The 26,670-nt window shown below is 25.8% G+C and overlaps 1 protein-coding gene across 7 annotated transcripts in view; it reads right to left on the reverse strand.

Moving 5' to 3' along the window:
- The window catches only part of LOC147806762 (uncharacterized), a 137,936-nt gene extending 111,601 nt beyond the window's left edge, over positions 1-26,335 (reverse strand). For 2 of the 7 annotated variants that reach the window (XM_087167156.1, XM_087167155.1), the window contains exons 1-2: positions 9,457-10,364; positions 1,484-1,604 (exon numbers count right to left, since the gene is read on the reverse strand). In XM_087167156.1, the coding sequence (XP_087023282.1) occupies positions 1,484-1,604; positions 9,457-9,462 (127 nt within the window). In that variant the 5' untranslated portion in view covers positions 9,463-10,364. Of the gene's footprint in view, positions 1-1,483; positions 1,605-6,136; positions 6,365-9,456; positions 10,365-12,072; positions 15,299-15,508; positions 15,623-24,721; positions 24,832-25,805 lie in introns of those variants that run through there. The other 5 variants (XR_015435135.1, XR_015435134.1, XR_015435136.1 and 2 more) reach the window with 5 other exon arrangements.
- Positions 26,336-26,670: the final 335 nt, after the last annotated feature.

Raw genomic sequence — 26,670 nt, forward strand, 5'->3', positions numbered from 1 at the left:
CATTTTGCATTTTAAATTTTTATTTTTACATTTTGATCATTCAAAAATTAAATTTTGATGACTAAAAATACTTTGTTTAATCAGCAAATCAAATAAATAACGAAATAAATAATCAAGTAATCAAATATATAATGAACAAAAACATTTTCTTTTGAGTTTTAAAAAAAATCTAAATCAATGAGGCAGATTTTACATTTATTTTAATCTATTTTGAAAAAAATGGGTTTTCGAAGTTTCTTCTTAATTCTGAGAAAACATAAACTATCTTTTAAGTTTTCCTGTTCTGTTATACAAATTAACAAAATTAGTATTTAAGATTTTTCTGCATTAGTAATTTTAGTAAAAAAAAAGAAAATAATAATTAACTTATGATGTGTACATTTTATCAGTGTTAAAATCATGTTTTGTTTAAGAAATACAGATTTAACAGTGTAACATTTTATTTCAATCAGAATTTTTTTAAAATTCTTTTTGTGTTTAATGATTAAAATTCTAATAAAATGTATAAATACTAAATACCATTTAACTATAAAACTACACTAAAATTCTTAATATTAGTAATAAAAAAAAGGTTAATATTATTTAATTAATGCAAACCATTTAAAACTAATTAACCAAAATCAACCCGACTTATTAACAATGATATATAAAGAACTTTTTTTTATAAGGTCTCTCTGCCGAAGTAGTTTTAGCAAACAAATAATTAACTTGCTAAGCAAAGAAATATACCAGGTGATTTCGTGTTTAGGGTTGTAGCAGCCTTGAACGAAACATCGGAGGACAAATTTATCAGGGTACATAAAAATCAGATTTTGTTTAAAAGAAAGATATATATATTAAATATTATAAATTTTACTTCAATAAGATTTTTTATTTTAAATTATTTTAACTATTAAGGATCTGAACTCTAAAATGCACAAATAATATATAATATTACTTAACAGTAATGCAATTGATTTCCCAAAAACTAATCGAACAATTTTGCTAAATTTTTGCATTTCGCAATTTACAACTGCATTCTTTAAAATTATCTAAAAACTTATATATCTTACAATCCAATAGTTTTTTGACTATTACTATTAAATTTTAAAAAAAAGTTATATATACTAAAAGTTGTATTTTGTATAGAATCTTCATAATTTTTTTTTAACATAATTATAAGCAAAAACTTTTGAATTCGCTTAAAAAGTTCTAAGACTGATGGTGAAATACGTAAAAGTAAGAATTTCCTTTTCTTCTCTACAAAAGTTTATGATTAATACCTTATAAAATGCATAAATTAATTTAGCGTAAAAATGCTCTTTAATTTAGTTGAATTCGGATTAGATAATTGTTGGCTGACCACCAAAAAATCAAGAAAGCTATTGTTTAAATTACAATAAGAAAAAAGAATCTTATGAAAAAAATTTTTTTTTCTATAATGGAATAAGAAAAAGCCTTTAGAATTAAATTTTAAAAAAAAATAGACAAATAACTAACTTACTTCTGACTCTGCCTGGAGGTAAGGATACAGAAGAAGACATTGACCAGCAAGAGGAACTGGTAGAAGGAGGGCTGGGATTCAAATGCTGATCTGTTAGAAGCGAATCAGTGTAGCTCGCCTGCTGAAAAACGTAAAATATTTTCAAGCAATGAATGTCAGATACATGAAAATACAATTTGAAGAAAAATATAACCTTCAGAACAAGAATACTTTTAAATAAAAGGCATTTTTGGAGAATCACACTATCTTATGGTTTTTGGGTTTCATTATTAGCCAGTTTAACATTTATAACAGTAACGTTTCTTGTGCCTTGCAAGACAAATTAACTATGAAATTTGTCGCTGGCTTATCCCGCTTGAACAGTTTGTCATAGAATGCTATGACACTGACCTTCTTAGTGCTGCGAGTTATAAATATGCCAAATTTCATTATTTTTGGAACACAGACTTAGCACAAAGACATACAAACATTCATTCCTATATATATATAATTTTATTTCCCAGTGACATTATTAAAATTTTAAATAACTTCTATGTTTGGAAAAATGAGTACTTACATCATATTTACTCCTTTAATCTCAAATATGTAATCACAAAGCTAAGGAACTAGTAAAACTAGGAGACTTTATTACTTAAAATTGGAAGAAAAATAAATTCTAGAATCATTCTACCAAAATAAGTGAACATAAAAATATTTAGAACAAAGCTGTTAAATGTTTCAAAAGTTATAGTTTAAAGCAAAATGCAGATATTTTAAGTTTAAAGTGAGTTTCTGCAGCAGACAAGTAAAGTCAGACATAAAGACAAGCAAAGATAATGAAGTTTGAAAGTTTCATAGTTTGGAAGTTATAAGGGTTTTTATGTGCAAATAGGTTTAACTGAACATATTTACTTTTTATGAAAGAGTTGGGATTTAGCAATTTTTATTGTACTATGATCAGTTTAAGTACTCAAAGAGCTTTTCCAGAGTGTGTAGCGTAATCACACAAAAATAAGTAAAAGTAATTTTTAAGCACTTAAAAAATATTTTTAAGCACTATATACGTTATCAAAATGAGAAATAATTTTCAAAGACTTTACATTATCATTACTTTTCCCCTAATCTCTTAAGGATAGAGCTAATATCTTGTCGAGACAAATCCCCAACTTTCTTCGGGTTGGCATTCTAAATAATATAATCATGCAGTACTAGCTATTTTACAATACCTAGACACAATAATAGCCACAGACATTTTAAAATAGCTGCAGCTGTTTGAAAGTTAAAAGAGTGCATAGAGACTTCAACTTTACTGAGTTTCAGGTATATTACTGCATTAGTTTATTACTTTATAATGAAGCTCCTCTGATTTTGATGTACTTCAATTTAGGACAAAATAAACATAAGTCAAACATTTAAATGGAATATCTGACCCTTACTGAATAAAAATTATAAATTTAAAGTTATACATTTAGTTAGTATTTGAATATGGACTTATAAGTTTAGAAGTTGAACAAAAAGTTTTTATAATAAAAATTCAGGGTTAGTCAATTTTCAAATAAACTTTTCTTTTAAAGGTCGATATTTTTCGCGAAATAAGCTTATTTTACTAGTCAAATACATAGTTATTATAATTTTATGTTGGAATAGTTTCTTAATATTTTATTTATAACGATATGAACGATGTATTTTATTTATAATGATCTTGACTTGAAAAGTGAGACTGCACTCGAGAAAAAATAAATTAAAACATAGAAAAACAGAATATGTCATACAATACAGGCTTTATAATGGGCTAAGGAAAAATTAAAGAAAAAAATAAGGAAATTTTTTATAACAGCAGATATATGCCAGACTACGTTTCAAAAAGACAAAGGGCAAACTAAAAAAAAAAAATTTGTTTTACTGAAATATATATTAAATATCCAAGAAAAAAACTAATTTATTGATTTGTTAAACGATTATTTTGATTTTCTGTGTTTTATGCTTGTTTCAAAAGGGAACGTTTTTCCTGATATTTCAGAATCAATAAAACTTAGAGTTAATAACTCATATCAAACAAGTAAAATTCAAATATATATAGCTAACAGTTCAGATTATTCTCACCAAAAATCATATAGCAGTATCAGTAGAATAAAAAGAAATAATAATTTTAATGGTTACCAAAAATCAAACATAAATTGAAAAAAAAAAAAAAAAAAACTGAATGGTGAAGTTAAAAAAAAATCTATTCAGCACCTTCAATTTCATATTTCTCTCAAACAAAACTATTTTAGACCGTAAAACAAAACCTTAAAAGAAAGTGATGATACAAATCAAGTTTGTTATGAGGATTGAAAGACTGAAAGAAAATATTAGTGCCGAAACTATGTTCTGTGCCTCTTATGAAAATCAAGGCATTTGAGTTTGGATATGCATTTATACAATAGTATCGGAAAAAGTGCGTGAAGCTGGTGTGATAGTATGGAATTGCATGAGCACAAATGAAGATGATTTTATTTCTCAACTAGCCTCACACCATACACTAAAATATTTCAAGATCTTGCTTAATACAAAATCACAATGGCACCGTAGCCAGTTAATTCCCCAGATCTTACCCAACTGATAGTTTATGGATAATAAAGAAAGAACTATAAGAAGTTGCTCTAATTAACAAAAAGCGAAAAGCATTAGGACTACTAAGACTTGAAAGAAAATTGTCAAACACTTGTTTATTCCATGTAATTGTTTATATGCAGTGATCAAAGCTAAAGGTGATGTTAAAAAATAAGTAATTTTTTTTCTCCTTTTATAAATGAATTGTAGTGCTTATAATAAAATATTTTAATATTTTGGACCACATCAATTTTTATTCTTATGTTATGTTATTATTTCATTCAAAAATACATTGTGCAATGTTACTTTTAATTTTCATGTTACTTTTTAATTTTTTCAATGTTTAAAAATAACATATATATATATATATATATATATATATATATATATATATATATATATATATATATATATATATATATATATATATATATATATATATATATATATATATATATATATATATATATATATATATATATATATATATATATAATACATTCTTTATATAGTTGTGAACTCAGCTTTAAAGAAACAAAACTGGAAATTACATATATGAAATTCATACATTGGAATTAATTAAGATCAAGTACTTGTATAAACACAACAAAAAATTTGTTCCCTAGGGTATAATTATTTTATTATGAGTTATTTAATAAAAGGAATAACAAATATCACAATTTTGACCAGAAAAGGTTATAAAAATTAGTAGTTCAAATGAAGAAGCCACTTTTTAATAAAACTTCTTTTTAATAGCGAATTTTGTGATTTTAACTACTATTTGGTTTATGTAAATGATAAACTAAAGACTAGTTTGGCTGTTTTTTTATTTATTAATTTATTTTTTTGGTGTCAACTTTTCCAAAACAGAGAAAGGAAATTAAATTTTATTATTTTAAAAAAATTTAAAGCTTTAATATTTAAATTTAAGCAAAAAATAATTTTTTTCATAGTTTAGCTATGCTACATGCCATAAAATGCTCTGAAAATCTTAACAAAATATCAAACAATTTAGCTCTCTAGGTCAACTCTCTATCTATTAATTTACAAATTGTAAAAAATTTGTAAATTTTCAAAATTTCAAACATGTTTAGCTTATCCAAATTATTGACCTTAATTTTTTAATTGAATGATTGATGTAGAAATGCCCATTACTCTCAAGAGTGCAGAGAAAATCTGCTACAAAATTAATTTTATTTAAAAGTAGGCAACATAAGTTATATATATATATGGAACAAGTTATTAAAGAATTAAAATATACAAGTGGGCTGCGCCCCCTGCTCGCTAACGCTCACCAACCCCCGCAAATTGCTACGCAATCTTAAATGGTTTGCTTCGCAAGCCAAGCTCGTTTTGCTCGCTACTAACTTAGGTACATTGCAAATGCGCGAAATTCTCAAAACAATCATTCAAATCCATATAACAACTTTTTTTTTTTTAAAAATTACATCTTTGTAGTAATAATATGTAGTATAAGTCATTGTATGTATAAGTCATTAAAATAAATTTGAATTCAAATAAATGACATGCAATTCGTTAAGCCCATTAGAAATGTGCTATAGTATAAAATCTTAAGATAAAATTTCTAAAACTGATATCTCTTTAAAAAGGTTAAAATTTTGGCTATAATTAAGTCTATTAAAAATTGAAATAAGTGCATTGCAATGGAAAAACCTGCATAAACAAAACATTATGTTTTTAAAAAATAATAACCATGAAAGATTCACAACTTTGTTAAAACATAAGAATAAATCTTTGAACTTTGACATACATAAGAAAAACTTGCAGATACTAAACATTAATTTGAAATAAATACTAAATACGAACAAATACTGAGAAAGATTAAGGGCTTTGTTAATAACAAAAAATAATTACTATTAAAGATTAAGAACTTCCTTAAACACACAATTGTAAATTTCTGGACTTGGAGCTATCACTGTTAGGCCGTCAAATGATCTAACCCTAGAGAGAACAACATAAAGTTGCCCATGACTAAAAACTGGTTCAGTCTATATAAATTCGTGAAAAAAAGCGCTTTTGACAAAATATTAAAATGGAGATCTATCAACAAAGACTACTCACTTCTGCCTAGCTTAATAGTATGAGATTGCCGCAGCTGAATTGAACAACCTGCTGATGCTCTCTCTGGTTATTCCAGTTTCCGTTTTTAAAAGGGCTATATGTCGAGCCACTTCAGCTAGATTTGGCATGTGAAATTTTTAGCGGCAATCATTGGTTGATTTTCTAGCGTTGCCATTCGGGAAGTTGTAATGAGGCTTTTTTTGTCGCCGTGTAAGAGAAATATATATATATATAGATTTACAAATAAATCAGTTTCCTGAGTTATAACTTAATTAAAAAAAGAAAAATTTTTAAATATTGCAGAAGAATTTTGAAAAATTCATTAAATGCTTTAATAAAAAAAATTATACTAAAAATAAACAGTATTAAACAATGAGAAATAAGTTTTATTTCTTTTAGAATTCATAATTTAAATAGTGAAAACTAAACTATTTTATTCATGTAGATGTTAATATAACTGATAAAATGATTTTTATGAATAAAAAATTTTTTTTTAATGTGTGATATACATTTTGCAAGTTGCATAGTAAGAAAGGAAAGTTATTTTGATATTAGTAACTATATTAAATTTAACTAAACTTATTTGCAAATAGCATAAGATATTTAAATTTTTTTTTCTTGCCAGAAGAGATTCAGAATATCAAAATTGTACTATGTTAAGAGAAATTCAGCAGAGTTTAAAATGAAGATTTTATTTTGCTCATTTTTCAGGTATCCACAGAATATTACTTAAGATTTCAGGAGACAAAATATATTTCAATTCTTCAGATTTAATTACAATTTTTTAAATAAAGATTTAACCCCTAGCAAGCCTATCAATAATTATGATCACAGTGAATGAATAAATATTAAATTTGACTTTAAGGCAATAGAATAAAGAATTGTTTGATATTTGCACTACTTTAACTAATATTTAAAGTTTCCCTGTATTTGATCTTGCTTAACACAATTAATTAAATGTATTACATTACTATTTCATGAAAATGTTATATTGACTAATTGAAAAAAGGTAGCATGCTTAAAAAATAATGAAAAGTAATGGAATCTTATTAAAGTGATAGAAAAAAATTTTCACAAAAAAATATTCTATTATTATTTACAAAACAAACAAATTTTAAAGAACTGTAAAAAACTTAGTAGAAGGGTTAAATCTTGTTTATATTAATGCTTTATAATGAGCAGGAAAATCGTGTCACCAAATTCATACATGTCAAAAATTAAAAGAGTCATTTTTCTCAATTCTTTTCTTTAACTTGTCCATGCTAAAGCATTCTTTTTTATTTGTCTTATTTTTTTAATTACTATTATTTCATGTTAAACTGTGATTAAAAATTCTAAATGAGCAAAAAAAAAATATGCACCAATTACACTTTGTATTTAAATTATATTTTTAAGAAAATAATGCAGATGAAATATCATAACTGTTCCTTTGTTCCCAAAATGGAATTTTGAACTTTTAAGTAATTTATTACATTAATCAAGAAATCTATAGATGAATTCACATCTAATCTGATTTAGTATGAATTTCTAATTGATTTAAGTATACATGATTCATATTCATAGATTAATTTGAGTACTTTGTTCTACACATAATTTTGAATATATCCCCAATATTTGTGTATAAACTATCCCAAATACATAAAGTGGCAATAAAACTCCATTGGTGGCTTTAGATGAATAAAATAAAATTCCCGGGTTATAAAGAGCATTTTTCTTGAAAGAATATTAAAGTTTGCTTTTATAGTATATAAGTTTTACTTAATCTTAAAAAACTCCATGTGTTACTTTATTGAGTGTAATTACTGTCCCCCCAGCTTTCTTCAATAAATTGGGAGTAAAAAAAAATTTTATTTGTACAAACTATATAATAACTTACCTTTATAGCCATTTCTTTCAATGTATAATTACCGAAATAATTACATTAGGAAAATGACTGCCAAATAAGGGATTGTATTCAAATAAGAGATAAATATTATTAATTGAGAAAACGTTAAAAAAATTTAATTGAAAGTGTTTGGATAATTATGAATACATTATTTTTTGTGTCCCACAGATAGTTTTGATTTAAAAACGTGAGCTTTGTAAAAAACAAATAAACTGAATAGCTAAAAAAACTATATCCAAAATTAGATGTATTTTTTTAAATTTATCTTCATAATTTTTATTGGAAGTTTGCTCAACATATATTTCTTTCTTTTTTGCACCAAAAAAAATTTAGAATATTTGCATAAAAAGTTTCACTTATAGTTTTAACTAGATTAAGATCTAAATGTTGTAATTTCAATTTGGATCTTTTAGTTAGCTCTACTTATAAAAAGTTATTAATATTATATATTTTTTATTTTTACATATAATAAACAAAGATTCGGTTCTTTTAAAAAAAGAAAAACAATTTCCCCATGACCTAGAAGTTAGCAATTTCAGCATTAGTAATTTGTTGATAGTTTTTAACTATACAGTAACCTCCCGATTATTTACTGAATTGAGTGACCCCTGAAGCGCGGACAAGCAAATTTGGGGATAATCTGTTAAGGGTTCCAAGAATGTGTTGACTAAATAAATGACCATGAGGATAATACATTCCCAGTCATCAAATTAAGGCAAGATGGAAAAACTTTGCTATCAATATTATTGCTTTGAATGCAACAATACCATCCAGGAGAAGAAACTGCTTTGATGGAATCTATTCATTGAAATTTAAACTTCATCCTGTATTTGTAGTTCCACAACTGTAAATCATGACTCACATTGTTTTGCTGTTTCTCACCATTTTCAGTGCTCTTTATTACTAATTTATTGCACTTGAAGCTGCAATGTTTCAGTGTAGACCTATTATTTGATTAGTTGCGAACATTTAGACTACAAACATGAATCTTTGCTAGTATGTTGTTCTCAAAAGTCTTGAAATAGTTTCATCTCTATGAATTTATTAGTTCTCAATTCTAAACGTTATGTTGTTTGTCCTTGTGAAAAAAAGATGAAGCGCTGATGATCTGAATTCTGTACCTGTGGATAATCGGAAGTTTACTGTAAAACAATTGCATAAATATGGGTAATAAAATCAATATCAAGAATAAAAGTTCTACTTATGCCAAAAGTGAAGAACAAACGTGGCATAAATAAAAAGATTACACAAAGCATGCATATTTATCAAAACTCAATAAAGAGTTAACTTATGAGCTTCTAAGTTAACATATAAATAGGAAGAAATGTGCTAGTTTGGAAGAAAAAAAGAGTAGCAAGAATTGTTAGAAAAAAATAGGCTAGGCCCTTTAAGAATAAGTTAACATTAATATCCTCATAAAAATCGATGCAAATACCTGCATAGTTAATTAGAGGTATGACTTTTTACAGTAACGAAGAATGGCACTGAAAATCCTGAGTCATTATTGCCAAATGAACTTTATTCCAAACATCCTGAAACTCCAACAGATAGTATGGAATAAAGCAAATAAATCAGTGTTAGGTTTGCAAGTACTCACTTGGAAAATGATTTTAATTTATAAACATTATGCTTTACTTTCATCAAAAGTCTACATTTTATTCAAGAAATAATAAACATACAGTCGAACCCCGCTATAGTGAACCTGGGATATAGTGAACACTCGGATGTAGTGAACTTTTTTAGCGGTCCCGTCCGTATTCCTATTTAAATAATGTTATTTTTTAACGCTTATAGTGAACAGCTTAGAACTCGGAAACTCGGTTATAGTGAACTCAAATTTCACTTCTTTAAAAATGTTTTTCAGTCCTCCATCTTTAAACTTGTAGGTGTTGGGACTGAAAATGAATGCATTCCTATAAAATGCGTCATATTACTCTCCTTTATGCTTTTAACTATACTGCAATAAATGTCAAACAGATCATTTATCTTATACTCCCCCCTCCCTGACAAGCCTTGCTTTATCTCTTTTCCCCAAGCTTGCTCTACAACTAGTTAACTTGGCCACCTGCTGAATTTTTGGAATTTTCTTATCTGTTCAAACCATATTCTTTACAAATCACCCCTTGACAATCAAGAAGGGGAACAATTTAACTCATTCTACAGCTGCTCTCTTCATATTCTTACATTATCTATTTGAGACAAGATTTTTATTTCAAAAGCAGTGAAATTGGCAAATTCTCTAAAGAGAAAAGCGTTTTCGATAGAGGACAAAGTTAAAATTGTAAAGCGTATTGATGATGGAACCAATCAATCGACACTGTGTAAGGAATTTTCCTTGTCAAAATCTACAGCAGAGGTCGCCAAAGTGGTCTATATAGACCCCCAGGGGTCTATTTAACAAAAGCGGGGGTCGATCTGAATTTTGGGTCGAATGGGGGTCGATCCGAATCGGAAGGGTCGATTGTGGGTCGAAAAAAAAGCAGTTCTCAATACGCAAATCACACATACCTAATTAAGTATGTGAAATTTGTGATTTTTTTTTATAATTGACTCAATATCAGTTTCTTTATAAAACATAAATTAATAAACGTATATTTATTGGGGTGAAACAAGTATTTACGTACCACCGCGCAGTGGCACGAACTCAGCGCAGTTTATAAGTCATATGCATATGTGCGCTTGTCCAAATGTCACGTGTGACGAGCATTGACGTTACAAATGCAAATATCATACGCAGTTTCAGCTATCTTTGTAAACTGTGTTGAATATTTGCAGCGTCGTTATTAAAACTTTTACAGTTTTGGATAATTAGTTATTGTTTCGATAAAACCATTCGTTTGGTTTAGATATCAATTTTAATTATCAATGCACAAAAAAAGGTAAGCATTAATAATATGGATTAGTACAGCCCGCGACAAAACTAAAGCACACTTTGTATTTTTTTACAAAAATTACAAAATTGACCAATTTTGACGAAAATTAAAATTGACCAATTTTGAACCCAATATAGCAAACCTTGCAAAAAAACAACAGGCACACCCATCTCATTGATCAAGAAGCAGTAAATCTTTAGTTACTTTACTTATTATATCTACTTATGCATAATTACTTATTATTTAATAATAAGGTATTTAAATTTCAATATTAATATATTTTTCATAAAACTATTGTTACACAATGTACTATTACTTTAATATATGTTTAAAATCATAAAATAAATGTACAAACACAGTATCTAATATTGTTTTATTTTAATTAACGGAAAATTACTTTTGCGGGGGTCGATGGAGATTTCGAAGAATTATATAGGGGTCGATGATCAAAAAAGTTTGGCGACCCCTGATCTACAGTTTCAAACATTTGGAAAAATCGAAGTGCAATTCTTGCGGCATACGACAAAAACATGGTTTCATCGAAAAAACTGCGTGGAGCTGAAAGAGAAAACGTTGAAGATGCTTTGTTAAGATGGTTCGAAATCTTGTTCAAAATGTAAAAATTTTGCATTCTTTGCACATTGTAGATAAGAAAATTGATGAACTCAATTTAAAATCAAATTGTGTTCAATCAAAAATCAAAACTTTTTTTCATAAAAAGTGAAAATAAAACTAATATTTAGCGACATAATTACTTTTTCCATCAATTTTTGCTTTATTATCTGTTAATTAGTTAAAAAATTTTTAAATAACTTATGCAAAATTGCAAAGCCAATTTTCAATCATTCAACTGTCTTATGCAAAAAATATTCTTCAAAAAATTTGGATATAGTGAACCATCGGTTACAGTGGACACATTACTGAGTCCGCAGACGGTTAACTATAGCGGGGTTCGACTGTAATTGGAAATAATAATAATAATAGGAATTGGTTTTCAAGAATATATTGTAATAAATTCAAAAATATTTGTTTCATTTTTAAGAAAAAATATGTGGTTAGTGGTTGCGATTATTTACGATAGCAATTTGTAATCAAGTACTTAGTAATACAGATTCAAAAACATTCTTATTTTTTTATATTAAATTGTTTAGACAATAAAGTAAAATAATATTTTACTATGTGTTTAGGTATTGTGTATAATGCACAAGAAAATGAAGGAGATAAGATTATCATTAATGGGTTGTTTGAATGAAAATGTTTACTGGTTGTAGGCACAAAATATATGACAAATTTTCAAAAAGTGAAATGAACTGTCATTTACATATTTCCTAGCAATATTATTTATTTTCTTAAAAATATTCAATAACTTTTCAAAAAAATATCATTTAAAATATTTTTCATGTTTTTTTAATAAATTATTTATTGATAAGAAAAAAGTTAATTATTTTCTTTGTATGTTTTAAAAGCATTTAAGTGAGCATGCAGTAATTAATTACATTTTCTCATGCAATGGCAATTTAAAACTTTAACTAAATTTTTGTCTTAAAGTTTCTTTATTGCTAGTCATTGATTTGCAGACTTCAATCAACAGTTTTAATGTAAAAATTATCAACATTTAGTTAATTATGATATGAATTCCTAATTGACTGAGAATGACATATAGGGTACATGGGTGGAAAAAGATGCAAAGAGTGAACTCATATTATATTGCAAAATATGAAAACATTTGCAGAAGTAAATTGAATGATGAATTTTATATAATCAATTAAAAAAAATTTTGTACCAGATTACAGTTACTCTTGTACATGCTATTAAACAGAGCAAATGCTGGGCTGAATAAAGTTCAGCAACAAGGGCTACACTACATGGAATTTAATATATAAAGTTTTTGTATGTAATAATGTAGTACAATTTTACAAAAGTAATTGAATGAATTTTAAAAAAAATATTCAAATGTACTTAATACAGGATTCTCACTCTTTTAAGAAAGCAAAAATAAAGGACTTTAAAAATAATAGGATTGTTTATCATCGAATATGCATATATACCACCAGTGACAGTGCCAATTATTGACCTTTCTTGGAAAAGAAAATCAATCAATAAAAAAAAAAAAACAATAAAAGGCAACTTTATTATAATATAAGTACTGATAAAATTGTATTTACTAACAGGGTTCGTCAAAGTGAGACCGAGTAATTTTTGCAAACCTAAGTCGGATTTTTGAAGGAAAAAAAAAACATTTTCAGACTGTTAACGGTTAACAATATCTATGAAACTAATCAGTATTCCATCTTTAATAATTTCATTGAAATTGAATTGTAAAATTAATTGGTGAAATCAAGATTTGCAATTTTCTTTTCATATATTTAAAAAAATAAAGAAAGTTGAGAAAAAATTATTACAACAAGTTTTTATATTGCGGTTTCTAGAAAAGAGCTGCCTACTTGTTAAAAACAAAAAGAGGAACACAAAGCTTGATAAGCTAATCATGGGAAATTATGACACAAAGTGAAAACAAAATATCAAAAACTAAACTATTGATATAAAAATATGAATTTATAAATGTTTCATGCTGAAAATAATTTTTTGAGCAAACAGTTTTAATTAAAATACTTACTAATAAAGAATATCACATGTTTATAGTAATTAATTCAAGAAAAAACTTACTTCTTACATGAATCATAATACTTGATTTTAAAAAAATTGAGTGAATATGAATCGTGAAATTGGATTTTAAAAAAGCGAAAATACAAATTACAATACTGAATTTTTAAATCGCGTAAATAGGAATCATGATGCATAACTTTTAAATCACGAGAATATGAATCACATCGCATAACTTTTAAATTAGCTAAATATCAAAATTGAAGATTGATATTAAAATCGTGTGAATGAGAATCGTGATATTAGCAGATTCCGATGGAGTTCCTAATATTCAGAACGGCGAAAATCAGCCAAATCAAAGGAATCAAATTGGCAGAAGAATCATAAACGTCTCGTCAATGTGATTTAGCAATAGTTTCAAAATCTCGTCGGATTATAAAACTTTTATTCGCGAAGCGCGCTAACCAATGGTCTAACAGAATTCCGTGATATTTGCGGAAAAATCACATGCCCTGCTTCTCGTTTTTAGACCTGCCCTGGGTTGAAAGAAAAATGGTATAAGGAGTGAAAAGGCACTAGAATGTCGAAAAATCAGAACATTTTGGCCTAAAACCGTAGTTTCAAAACAAAGCTAAAAAATCGGAACAAACGCGATTTAACCGGAACAGTTGGCAACTATGCCAGACATACATCACATATTTAGTTGTGGGCCAATCTCGCTAAATATTCAGTTATGCCGAAAAAATTCTTTCTTTTCCATTAATAAAATGTTTCAAATGAATATTAAAAGAATTAATACTAAAAAGTATAATTAGAGTCATGCATGCATGATAGTAGTTTTCTTAATATGTCATGTCAAATTAAGTCCTTCTTCAAGTAAAAACAGACAATGCTGGTATTTAAGCACCTTAAATCATTCACTTTTTTTCATTTGGTTTGAAATTTTTTTTTTTAAATTTACTGAAATAAATATTTTTATGAAATTTTTATAGAATAAAAACACAATTATGTTCAGAAGACTTATAATTTTCAAACCAATGTTTTTCAGTGAAACTTATTAATAAAAGGCTCTAAAACCTTTTTTTAAGGGTATCAACACATTCCTTAGGCAGAAAATTGATAAGGTTACTTAATTAATAAATACTGGTAAATTATTTAATTTTTAATCATTTATAGACATTTACTTGTACTATTTTTTATTATCCTCTATCATTCTTAATATTACTCTCTACTATTACTATGATTTGATATTTTATTTTTATTGCAAATTAACAGTTTAAAACAAAACAGTATTCTTTATTATTAGTGGCATTTTCTTATCCTGCAATATCACCTTATCATATTATGTTTATGGTACCTCAACTTTTATAATGAGGATTACATAAAATTATTTCCAGCCAAAACTGTTATTAGGAATTAACTTTACATAGGATTACTAAACAATCTGATGAAAAACATGAACTAATTTTACTACCAAAAGTTAATTAGAAATTTTAAAAGAAGAAGAAACATTTTAAGTTGCAATGTTAACTCAATAAAATGATTATTAAAATCTAAGTTAGAATTTTATTCTAATCGACATTTATAACAAAAGGTTTGGGACAGATTTTAGACAAAATGCAGAATATATTAATGAAAGAACCAGTATATGAATGAAATATGCTTACCCCCCTTGCTCAGACACACCTTTTCTTGTCTCTCTTAAATGCTCTACCATAGTCTAATTCTAGGTGATAAAAGATCAACTTTTTGTTTTAAAAAATTGAACTGAAAAAATTGTTCCCATCAACTATAGTGATGCTGAAAAATTAAATATTTTTAAAAACCTTGTACCAAAATAAAGTACTTTTAATAGCCCTTATTTCCCAAAATAAAAATTAAGCAGTTTTTAAGGACTTCTAAGGAGTGTGGGAATATTGTAATAAGGAGGTCACCCAAGTCTGCACAACACTTGGGTTATCTGTATATGTAATAAAGAAATTTACAAGTTTTACATTATTTAAAACTTACTGTAGAGGTATTCTTTATCCTCTCCCAGACTGTTTCATGATTAATCTCAAGTTGATCATCTTTTTCCAACAAAACAATTTAATTATAGGTGAAGCAGGACTGTGAAGATGAGTCCTACAAGTAATTAATATTATGATATAAAGATTGATAAGTATAAAAGAGATACAAAAAATCAAAACAAATTAAAACCATGAAAATAGCATCAAAACTATGATGGAGCATTATATTTGGTAAAAAGCACATTACAGAAAAATTATACAGAAAAACATTACAAATAGGTATAAAAAAAATTTGAAAACAAATATAACTGAATTTAAAAAAATAAAAAGAGCAGTAAAAAAAAATTTAGGCTGATTTTTCTTAAGTATTTAAGCCCTTTCTCATAGGCTGATGAAAATATTCCACACTATTTGTAACATTTGTTTTTGCAATGTTTTCTGCATTGTACTTTGCATTAAAGATGATTTAATGTAACTGTATACAATTGTGCACTCTAATTGAAACTTGCATACAATTTTCAATTTGTAACATGTATTTTTGATTTTTTGATATTTATACTATTTATAATATTCAAACAAATGTAACAGAATTAAAAAATGTCATCAAGCTCTCTGTTAGAAGTGCTTAAACCCTTCTCTAAAAAGTATTTAAGAGAAATTTTAAAATATATTTCAAATGTTTCTTTGAATATCAGTTTAAGAATCTACCAGTTATTTAAAATTCAACTAAAATTTACTGCAAACATAGAAAATAAGAAGCTTTTGATAAATGTGAAACTTTACAGCTTGTTGTTAAAAAAAAAATATATATATATATATATTTTAAAGTGTCGATATAAAAAGTGAAGAGAAATTCTTATTGAAGAGAAAAAGGAATAGCAAATCTTAAAACATTATTAGAGGTCAATGCATTAAGGATCTTATTTTAAGAATCTTGTGAAAATTATATATATCAAAAACTATGGTTCTATATTCATCAAAATACTATATGATTTTTTTAATAACCATATTAAGAAAAATATATGACCATATTAAGAAAAATGTATGTGACCATCACCATATTAAGAGAAATACATGAACTTTTAAATTAAGAAATAACAAGTTAATAACCACTTCAAAACCTGAAAGATAAATAAAAGTCTTCAAAAGACACAATAGCAATTGCAACTTCTAAGTTAACTCTTGTTAAATTTTAGATACAAGTTAGAAAAATATTCCACCTGATAGAAATATTTATTATAAACAAATCATTGTGAAATAATGGAAATGTACAAGAATTAAATAAGTTTAATTGAAGTATAAAATAAAAATTTTCAAAAACAACAAAGTAATGCAAACAGCAGTATTGAATTGTTTATCCACATACACAAAAGGAATACTTAGAAAATAAAACGGACAAAATCTAAAAATGTTTAAATTAGACAGCACAAAAAATATCCTTATAATAAATACCATTCTTGAATTTGCAAAAAAAAACTATATATTTGCTCAAAAATATCTTTCTGAGACAAACTAAAAAGCGCAGTAGAGTTTTAAAGCAGTCTTATCGATATGTTATCAGTTCATAATATACTGAACAAAATTAATTTAATTCTATTCAAAGAGGATTAAACATTTTAGAGAATGCTTGCAATTTCAATTGCGATTTTTGGTGTAACCCAGAAAAGTAAGCTTATGCCCAAATATTGTTGTTCAGTTCTCACAAGCGATTGCATGCACACAAGTTTGTATCTAACAAGGGTGGAACACATCTAGAAAATTCCTATTAAAACAAAATTAAGCTTAAATTAAGGAGCATGTGGCTAAGATAGGGCACAAATTAAACGTGTGATAATATTTAAGAATAGCCAAGACAAGTTATTGGTCAAAAATGTCATCACACTTTGTGGGGAGGGAGATGGTGGGTATTGCATGAGGCAATTTTGAAAAATCGCTGAAAACCTTTTCTTAAAATAAGTTTTTTTATTTATTTTTATTTAATCATTTATAATTGATTTCTTATTAGTTTCAAGAAATATAACTTCATTATTTTCAAATGCGTATTTTAGTTTATTTTAAAACTAAGTTAATATTGGTTTAGTTGAATTTTTTTTTCTTTCGTGGTGTAACAGTTAGGCTGTTCACCTTCTACCTGTGAGGTCAGGAGTTCAATTCAAATTTCCTTATCTAAAAAGGTTAATAACTATTTAATAAGTTTTATTCAAGTTATAAATTATAATTTTTTTAATCAAAATTAATTTGTTTAAAAAATTAAATTTTTAAGACAAAAATTTATAAATGTTTCATTTTTCTTATTTTTTAATCAAAATATTCGAATTAATTTTTAACTAATTATAACATTTCAATCCGAATTTTAAATTACAAAATTTCTTAACTGAAATTTGTAATTTAAAAAAATAACAACAAAATTTTAACTTGAATTACACATTTTTTAATTAATCCATATATTTTAATAAGATAAAATTAAACAGATACTGATATTTTTTGTTTTTAAAATAATTTATAAATTGCATAAAACATGTTAAATAGTTCATTTTTAGAAAAGAAAGTTAAAGATAATAAATATTCTATCGAAATCCGAACCTCTCAACAGAAAATGGAAAGTCTAAATGCTGCACCACAACTGCAGGTGAGTTTCAAAGTTTTTCTGAATTTAAAGGTAAATGAACTGAAACTTTAAAGGGTAATATTTTACCCTTGGGGCATCTCCTTGTAAAACATGCACAATCTTAACTTTTTACATTAGGCATTTTTGTGTGCCATAGTTGTAAAATTATTTTTGAATTATTTGCTTTATACTTTTATCCTATCTTACAAATTGGAGAATATGAATTATCAATCAAATATAAAATAGTACTTACAATTAAAGCAAAATATATACTATACATAAAAAATAAGAATTCGGAAGTTATAATATGATGCAATTTTTCGTCAAATAAAAATACTTAAGAAAATTGGAGTAATTTACAAACTATATACAAATTGAGGAATCAATTATGAATATAAGAAATTATGAAGATAAAAGATTTATGAATGAACAGTCTCAATTATAAGTGAATTAAACTCAAAGCAATAACTCCCAACTTAACTGAATGAATCATTTCAATTAGATGTATTTTGCAGTTTCATTGTCAATATTTTATATATTTACAGAAACCGAGAAAATGCTAATCATGACAAAAACATTAATAAAAATTCTATAAAATTAAAAGTTTTTTTTAATTTTTTTATTCCACTTATTTCCTACCTTAATTCCCAAAGAAAAGGAAGAATCGCTTAATATTCAATCTTTATATTAAATCCAAATTCATAAAATGATAAAAAAGTTAAATGAAGTTAATGCAATGATTATATTTAAACTTTGAAAAAAATACTGCATATCGATTGGTAACTAAAGCCATGTACAGAAACAAAAATTGCCTGCAAAAAATTCTGGCTTTCCAAATATCAAAGTGAAAGATAATCCAACAAGAAAAAGTCAAAGGGGAAAATTATGTATTCCCCTTTCACCTTTAAGAATTTACTCATTGGAGCTTTTTGAAAACTACATTGCAAATTTTTTTACCATTTCATAATTATGAGTATATAAATTAAATACATCAGAAATTACCAGATTTTTGAATCGGAATAAAACTTCCCTTTTCACACGTAAGCAAATAAATAAAAAGTTGCACACATTAAAAATAGTGCAAGCTATGCATGGTTAAAACAAGACTAATATTAGACATGGTTTCGTTGAAGATTTCCTTTTCCCTGTTGGTTTTCCCACATCCTACTTTTATTTTGATATCCAATCACAGGAGAGGGGTAGATAAGGATAAGGGTCTTTTTCCAAATTTAAAACAGACTCCCATTTAACTGACCTTGAACTATTTTTAAAGTAAAAAAAAAAAAAAACGACGAAATAAAAGGGAGTGTTTTTATATTAGCTTTTATTAGTTGTATACAATAGTTGTTTAACATAAAGTTAATATCTTTTATTAGAATTTTATCCTTAAATTAAATTAGTACTGAAAAGAAAGTAAAAACCAGAGGGTTATGCAATATCCTGACACATGGAATAAGGTTTGAAATTTGTTTAATTTTGCTGATAAGGGAGGTGTTTGAAATTGCCAAAACTATGCTTATATAATATTTGAATGACTTCTAATTTAAAGTAATGATAATGTGATAATGGTAGGGACAACCATTAATAATTTGCCCAAATAATGTAACAGTAAAAAGATCAAATGAACATCAAAATAGATTTTTAAAAAATTGGTCGAAATTATTAAATAATGTTGAGCTTTACCAAGAAGCTATAAACTTGGAAAAACAGTTATCAATTGCTTACATTCACTCTTTGGAAATAACAGTAAAACGATAAATAGAATGGAAATAATCAAGGTTCAGCTGTTAGAACACTATTAGAAACTTCACAAGTTTGAAAAAAGGTAATTTAAAACTTTTCTTTTAAAATTAATACAACAATGATACTTTTAACAATATTAATGATAGAGCATACCTAATAATTCAAAGATACATAAGTGTTGGAAGAGCTTGAGAATTCTCCTTAACACACACTAAACAACATTTTTTATATTATTGATCAGAAAAAACAAAATCTTATCTCCAGTAATTATAATTTTTCAAGGGGATTGAAAAACATTCTAAAAATGCAACATTTAGTTATTTTGTTATAAGAAATTTATTAACAGTATATTTTAATACCAGTGTTCTCCTTAACCCTTTTGTGAAGGGCAACCCTTTCAGCTTGCCCTTTGACCCCAATAAATGCTCTTTGCTCTTTTTATAAAAATAAGACACTCTCTTTTAAAAATATTGTCTTTTTATTCAGATTCCATTTTGAAAAAAATTAATTCATTGCTTAAATAACAATTACACATTGGTAAAATTATGCGTTTATAGGTTAAATTCAGATTACTTTTACAAACATTTACTTTGTTTGGACTATTCTCAACTGGCTAACATTCTATAATAGAAGTATCTTTTTAGGGGGAGGTCGGGGAGGAGCATATTAATAATTTTTTTAAGTAATTTTAAAACTAATTTCTAAATATTTTTTTTTCAAAAAATGCATATTTTAAAGTTTATTTTCTTATAATTTTTAGTTAAAATTATTAAAAAACGCTCTCAAGCTGTTTATCAATTAATCATTTTTTGTTAGTTTACTTTTAATTGAAAAAAAATATGCACAGAGTTTGTTTGTTAGCATACCTTTAATTATTTTCATTAACAACAATCTCTTCTCAGATTTTGATAATGAGAGAGAATTACCTTTGAAATATACTTATAAGATAGTATGAGACAATTTATGATAGTATGAGGTAATTTAAAAATTGTCGTGGATAAAATTCACTTATAACATAATATTACGAATTTTAATTTTTAATGTGAGTTCCTTTCAAAACTCAAAAAGCTTTTTTCAGAGAGGAAGCGCCCAACCCTATTTTATTCGTAGGGAGAACTCTGTAATACAATATATTTCCTATTTATATAGACACGAGTCAGAAGTGATTCTTTTTTTTAAAAATCTCATTTGTTTCAAATTCATATTAATAAACAAAATTCAAATGAATAAGTCACTATATAAGTCAAAGTAAACTAACTAAAAGGATTTGTTATTAAATAAGAAATTGATTTAATTTAAGAAGGATTTTGTTGAGAAGAATAAAAAGAAATATATAAAAATATAGAAGACAAAAAATCTAAATTTTGAGGTTTTTTAGAAACTTTATAATTTTATAATAGCTATATAATAGATCATTATAATGACTTTTTCAATTTTGTATTTGCTTATTTTGCTTTTAAAATATTTGTACAAATATTTTAAGACACAAATCTGTTGCAATGCCGGTAATAAGAATTAGTATTAGACCTAGCTATTTTGTTATCCAAATAAAACTTATTCTTTTAAATTCTGTAGGAGAAAATACATTTTTCAGAAAATCAATAATAAAATTAGGTTCTTCAAAACATTTTTAGAAGCTTAAACTGCTGAACAAAGTTTAATGGGAATTATTGAGAATTTTAGAATAATCAATTATTTTTAAAATCTATATTAGACCAAAAAAGGTATTGCAGATTTTTATTTTTCAGTATACTTTCATCTGATTAAGCAAAGAGAAAATAGCATGGGTAAAACTAATAACATTAATTTACTTTTTTAGTTTACATGACACATAAACCTTGATTTCTATTTTTATCATTTTAAAGATAAATTTGTGATTGTTCTCATTAAACTAAAGAATAATTAGGTCATTGAATGAGCCTAAAAGCTAAACTTTTAGGCGCATTCAATCACCTAATTCCTCTTCTTTCCTCTAAAAAAAGTTCCTCTGCTTAAAATTTTTTAGGACAAATGTATTGCATGAAAAATTTTTAATAAAAAGTTCAAAATAATAAGGTATAAAATTTTTAACTTTTCAGTGTTTTATGCAAATTTTATTATAATTATTTATTTTCATAAACAAAAAAAAAATTTCAAACTTAAAATAGTTTTTTATATAATATGTATCGTCACTGAGAAGGAAGATAAATAAGAAAATTTGATAAAGACTACAAAAATTGCAGCAATTACAAGTTTACATATTTTATAGTCATTACTTTATATTTATTAAGAGTTTTATCAATTCAAATTTAGCCAAACACTGCATGGGTATAGATGTGGTCAGATAAATACCCAGTAAGTATGGTATTTATAAATGGGTATTTACCTCTGCCTTGGGGGTAGTACCCTAAATCAAGGCTTTTATAACTTTTCGTCATTTTTAAAATATATAACCATCATTTGCCTTGCTTATAGTTCTGGCAATAACATAACATTTTTAATTTCAAAAAATGAACACTAAAGAATATCAATTCCAGGAAAAATATTTCAAAAAACTATAAATACCAAGCAGAGGAGCTAAATTGTCACAATAAAAAGCAATGTTAAAAGGTATTGTGCAGTATCACAAAGTAGACTTTATGTTAAGTGATTTACGTGAAAATTGAGCGCTTTTCAAGAAAAAATCATTTTTTTCGAAGACAATGGCATTAACTGGATAAAATAGAAGAAATTTATATGCATAAGGGATGAGTTTAAAATTTCTTAACTGTGTTCATTTCTATTAATTCTATAAATTTAATATTTATATTAAATGACTAAACTAAAACTGGAAATTTCTTTTGTAAGTTTTTGTAAAAAAAAAAAAAAAAAACAATATAACTATTTTATTTAAAATAAATGCTTTTTTAATGTAATTTTAAAATCAGTTGATATTTTAATGAAATTTTTAAAAAAAAAAATCATTTTTTCAAAAAATATTAAAGTGAACAATTTAATTTTTATATTAGTGAATTATTTTGTCAAGTATGAGGAAAACAAATCTTTAAAATACAAGATAATTTAGACAATTAAACAAGAGGTTGACAAATTTGACTGAGTTAAATTTATTAAGATCTTGTATTTAATTTTCAGTTTTATGTGAAATATAGATTATTAATATTGTACTGAGTTTTTAATTAAATTTACAACATTAAATTTTAATTAAATATGTCTTTAAATTAAACTCTTTTGTGATTTGTAATAAAAATACACATTGTAATGGACAATATTAAAAATTGAATGAGTTTTTAAAGATAAGTTTTTCTTCAATATTTGTTTATAGAATTATGGAAGTCAGGGATGGACAAGGAATATTTTGGAGGGTGGTGGATTACCTGAAATTACTTAATTATTTAAGCTAGTTAATAAATATTCATTATATGCATATTAAATATTTATGTTTTTGAAAAAAATATAAAATCTAAATAATGTAAGAAAATATAACTTATAAGCAAACAATTTTGAAATATAAATTTTACAGTATTTTATCTGCTGTAGCCTATTTTACAGATATGACTTTATATTCTATTAAATTAAGATTGTTGATAAATATGCATTTCACAGAGCTGACACCCTACTTACAACAATGCTCATAGTATTTTTCATATTCCATTTATAAGAAATAGACTAGAAAAATTTAACACTAAGTAAAATTAATGATAGGATGATTTTAAACTTTTAACAAAATAATTGATCAATATGTAACTATACCATTCAAAAAGTGTTTACATAATAGAATGTTAAATATATAAAAGGTTATTTAAGGTAGTTGATGAAAGGTAAGTAGTAATGAAGGTAATATTAAATTAATAAATTTAGATAGCAAAACTGAAAACCAGCACCTTAGTTACATTTAGCAGGTCTATTATGTTACAAAAATAAATTACCCACATGTTAAAAATTCATATTGTTGGCACATGAACTCGTTCTTTATCAATTAAAAAATTTAAAGTTTGATTTCAGTAGTTGTTATAAATACACACACGAAAGAGAATTATTGGCTTAAGTTACAGTACCGCTCAAAAGTATCAGTACACCTAGAAACTTATAAAAAAAATGGCAAAATTCAAAGTGTCATAACTTCTTTAAAAATGATCAAAACTGCTTCTGCTTTAGCTCATTTTGAAGCTTAAAATCTCTACTTTTATGTACTTTAATTGTTTTTAATTAATATATTTTGTAACTATGTACAATTACACTCTAAACAATCATAGAAAATTGTATTAATTTTTTGTGAAGTTTGACGCGATGTACGGGCACAAAGGGGTTAGATATCGTTAATTTTTACTATACCATTGAAAAATTTGGACTTTTAGCTTTCATTTAAAAAAAAAAATTCCGAAAAAACATGTTTTTTGACGAAGTTATTGTCAAATAAAAAAAAAGGTTTTTTTTCAGAATTTAATGATTTTTCAGCAATTATAATGAATTTTAGTGTAATTATAATATGATATGAAAATTTTTTAATTAAAATAAATTAAAATTTAATATTTCTTGATAATATTTTATTTTATAATTTATTATAACAATTTTAACTTTTTTTTTCGGAAAATATAATAATTAAATAAGAATCAACGTTTACAACGTTGTGTGCTGCAATTATAAAAGCGAGGGGAGGATATTTTAAAGAAAGCAAAATATGATGTAAAATATTTTTTCATTATTACATTTTTGTTTTCAAATTTTTTCTGAGAAAAATACGAAAAAATAAATTTCAAAATATTAAATTGTAAACTATAAATCAGGGTCAGGTAAATATCCAGTGGGTAGGGTATTTACTCTTGCAATGGGTAAGTACACCAAAATGAATGTAAAAATTACATTTATTGTTAATTACTGACTAACCATTATATCAGCTGATAGCTTCTTGTTTTTGACAACCAAGGATACCACCATCAATTTTTTCATGCTTACAATCTTCAGCTTCCAAAAAGGATGTCCAACATTTTCATCTTCTAGATAAGAAAGAAAAAATATTTTCAATTGAAAGCATGAATAAGCATAATTATAAACATGAAAAGAAAAAAAATCTGATTTTCATCATCTAGATAGGAAGGAAAAATATATTTTAAATTAAGTGTATAAATAAGCAACATGAAAAGAAAAACAATATTAGGATTTTACAAAAATGTAAATTTCGCACCAACTCTCGAACCATATAGATATTTTATCATGCGCTTCAAAATTTCATAATTACGCTCACTTTAAAATCAACTTATAGAATGTACCAATTGAATTAAAGGAATTATTTTAAACTAATTACCTCAACAACAAAAAATTTTTTTACTGATAAAATTAAAAACTTTTTATATTTTGGGTGTCCTAAAAGTAAAGTAAATATTTTTAAATAATGCTCTTTTTTATGATGTGAGCCCTTTTTTAGGGGCTCTTTCAAGCTTCTTGTGCCCTGCCCTTTTTAAGGTCTAGAATGAACATTTTCTTAGTATCTTAATATAAAAGTTACAGAACAATGAAATATAGATTATCTTTCAATTAAAAATAGCAATTGGAATTCTGAGAAATAATAATGTTTAAAAACATCAGAACATTTCAGATTAACAAAGCTAAGTATTACAGAATACACACAAATTTATTCAGAAAAAAAATAAACAAATGAGCTAGTTCCTTGAATGTTTAGCACTGTCTTAAACTAGCAAATGAATTATTTGAGTTTTGTTATCTTTCCGGATTGAGTAAATTTCTTGTTTACATCGTTACAGAATATAATACATATTTATCACACCCTTGGCCACCAGAATTAAGGTATTATATTATTGTATATTATTGTTTGCCAAGATCACACTAAATAGGTTTACACCATTTATAATATTCTACACAATTCGGTAATTTACTCCCAAATAAAACTTCAAAATAAAAGAGAGCAGTTATAATAAATTTAAACTAAAACTAGCTTAAAAATAATATCGACCTAAATAAAGAAAAAATCGAAATACTATTTCGATCTGATGATATCCATATACGCCCCATCCCAGCATATACTTTTATTTCTGGATGTATTTCCTGGATAACCTGGGTCTTGGCAAATTTAGTTGGCTTCACAGGTCAGATTACGAATATATCCCTGCATAATTTAAACTGCTACTTGAAACAACCGAAATGATAAAATATAAAATAGCACTTTTACTTAAAAACTAATTTTGCTGGGCTTAAATGACATGTTTACATAATTTCACGAACATTCACATAAATTAAATTCATTAGCGCATTAAAAATTCATGATCAACAATGCAGTCACAAGAAACATCCAGCAGGACAAGCACAAGAACTTTAACACGGGTCAACATCAGCAGAGCTATTACAATTTAGTTAAGTTTCAAATACCTTTCTTAATTTTAGTCAAATTTTTGATTTAAAAATACTCTTTTGGTAATTATATCAACCAACGCTAAAAGCAAATTCAAATGCTGCAAATAAAATAAAAATTGTTGGCTTTGAATTAATTTCGAAAGATTGTGGGAAAATATTTTTACGCTCTTAGCTTACTTGTTTTCTATGACGTTTTTAGATTTTTTGGGTGTAGTCGCATTTACGTCGCAGTAGAGTTGCACAATGGGCTGCAGGTGGCGTAGAGCAGAACTCTTTTCCTATGGCAACACTTCACATGCTTTCCCCATTAGCGTCTGGAAAGTCATAGACGAAGGAAGTACGTCAGTTTCTCTCTTGATTTTCACATAGATTAAAGTCTTTTAACTTGAAAAACTATATGGAACTGAAAACTACATTAAACATAGTTCTAAAGAAAAGTATCATAGAAATTTTAAAAAATATTTTTA

This window comes from Parasteatoda tepidariorum, chromosome 7 (genome assembly GCF_982258835.1).
Source record: "Parasteatoda tepidariorum strain Cologne lab strain chromosome 7, Ptep-v5.0, whole genome shotgun sequence".
In the NCBI taxonomy this organism is placed as follows: Eukaryota; Metazoa; Arthropoda; class Arachnida; order Araneae; family Theridiidae; genus Parasteatoda; species Parasteatoda tepidariorum.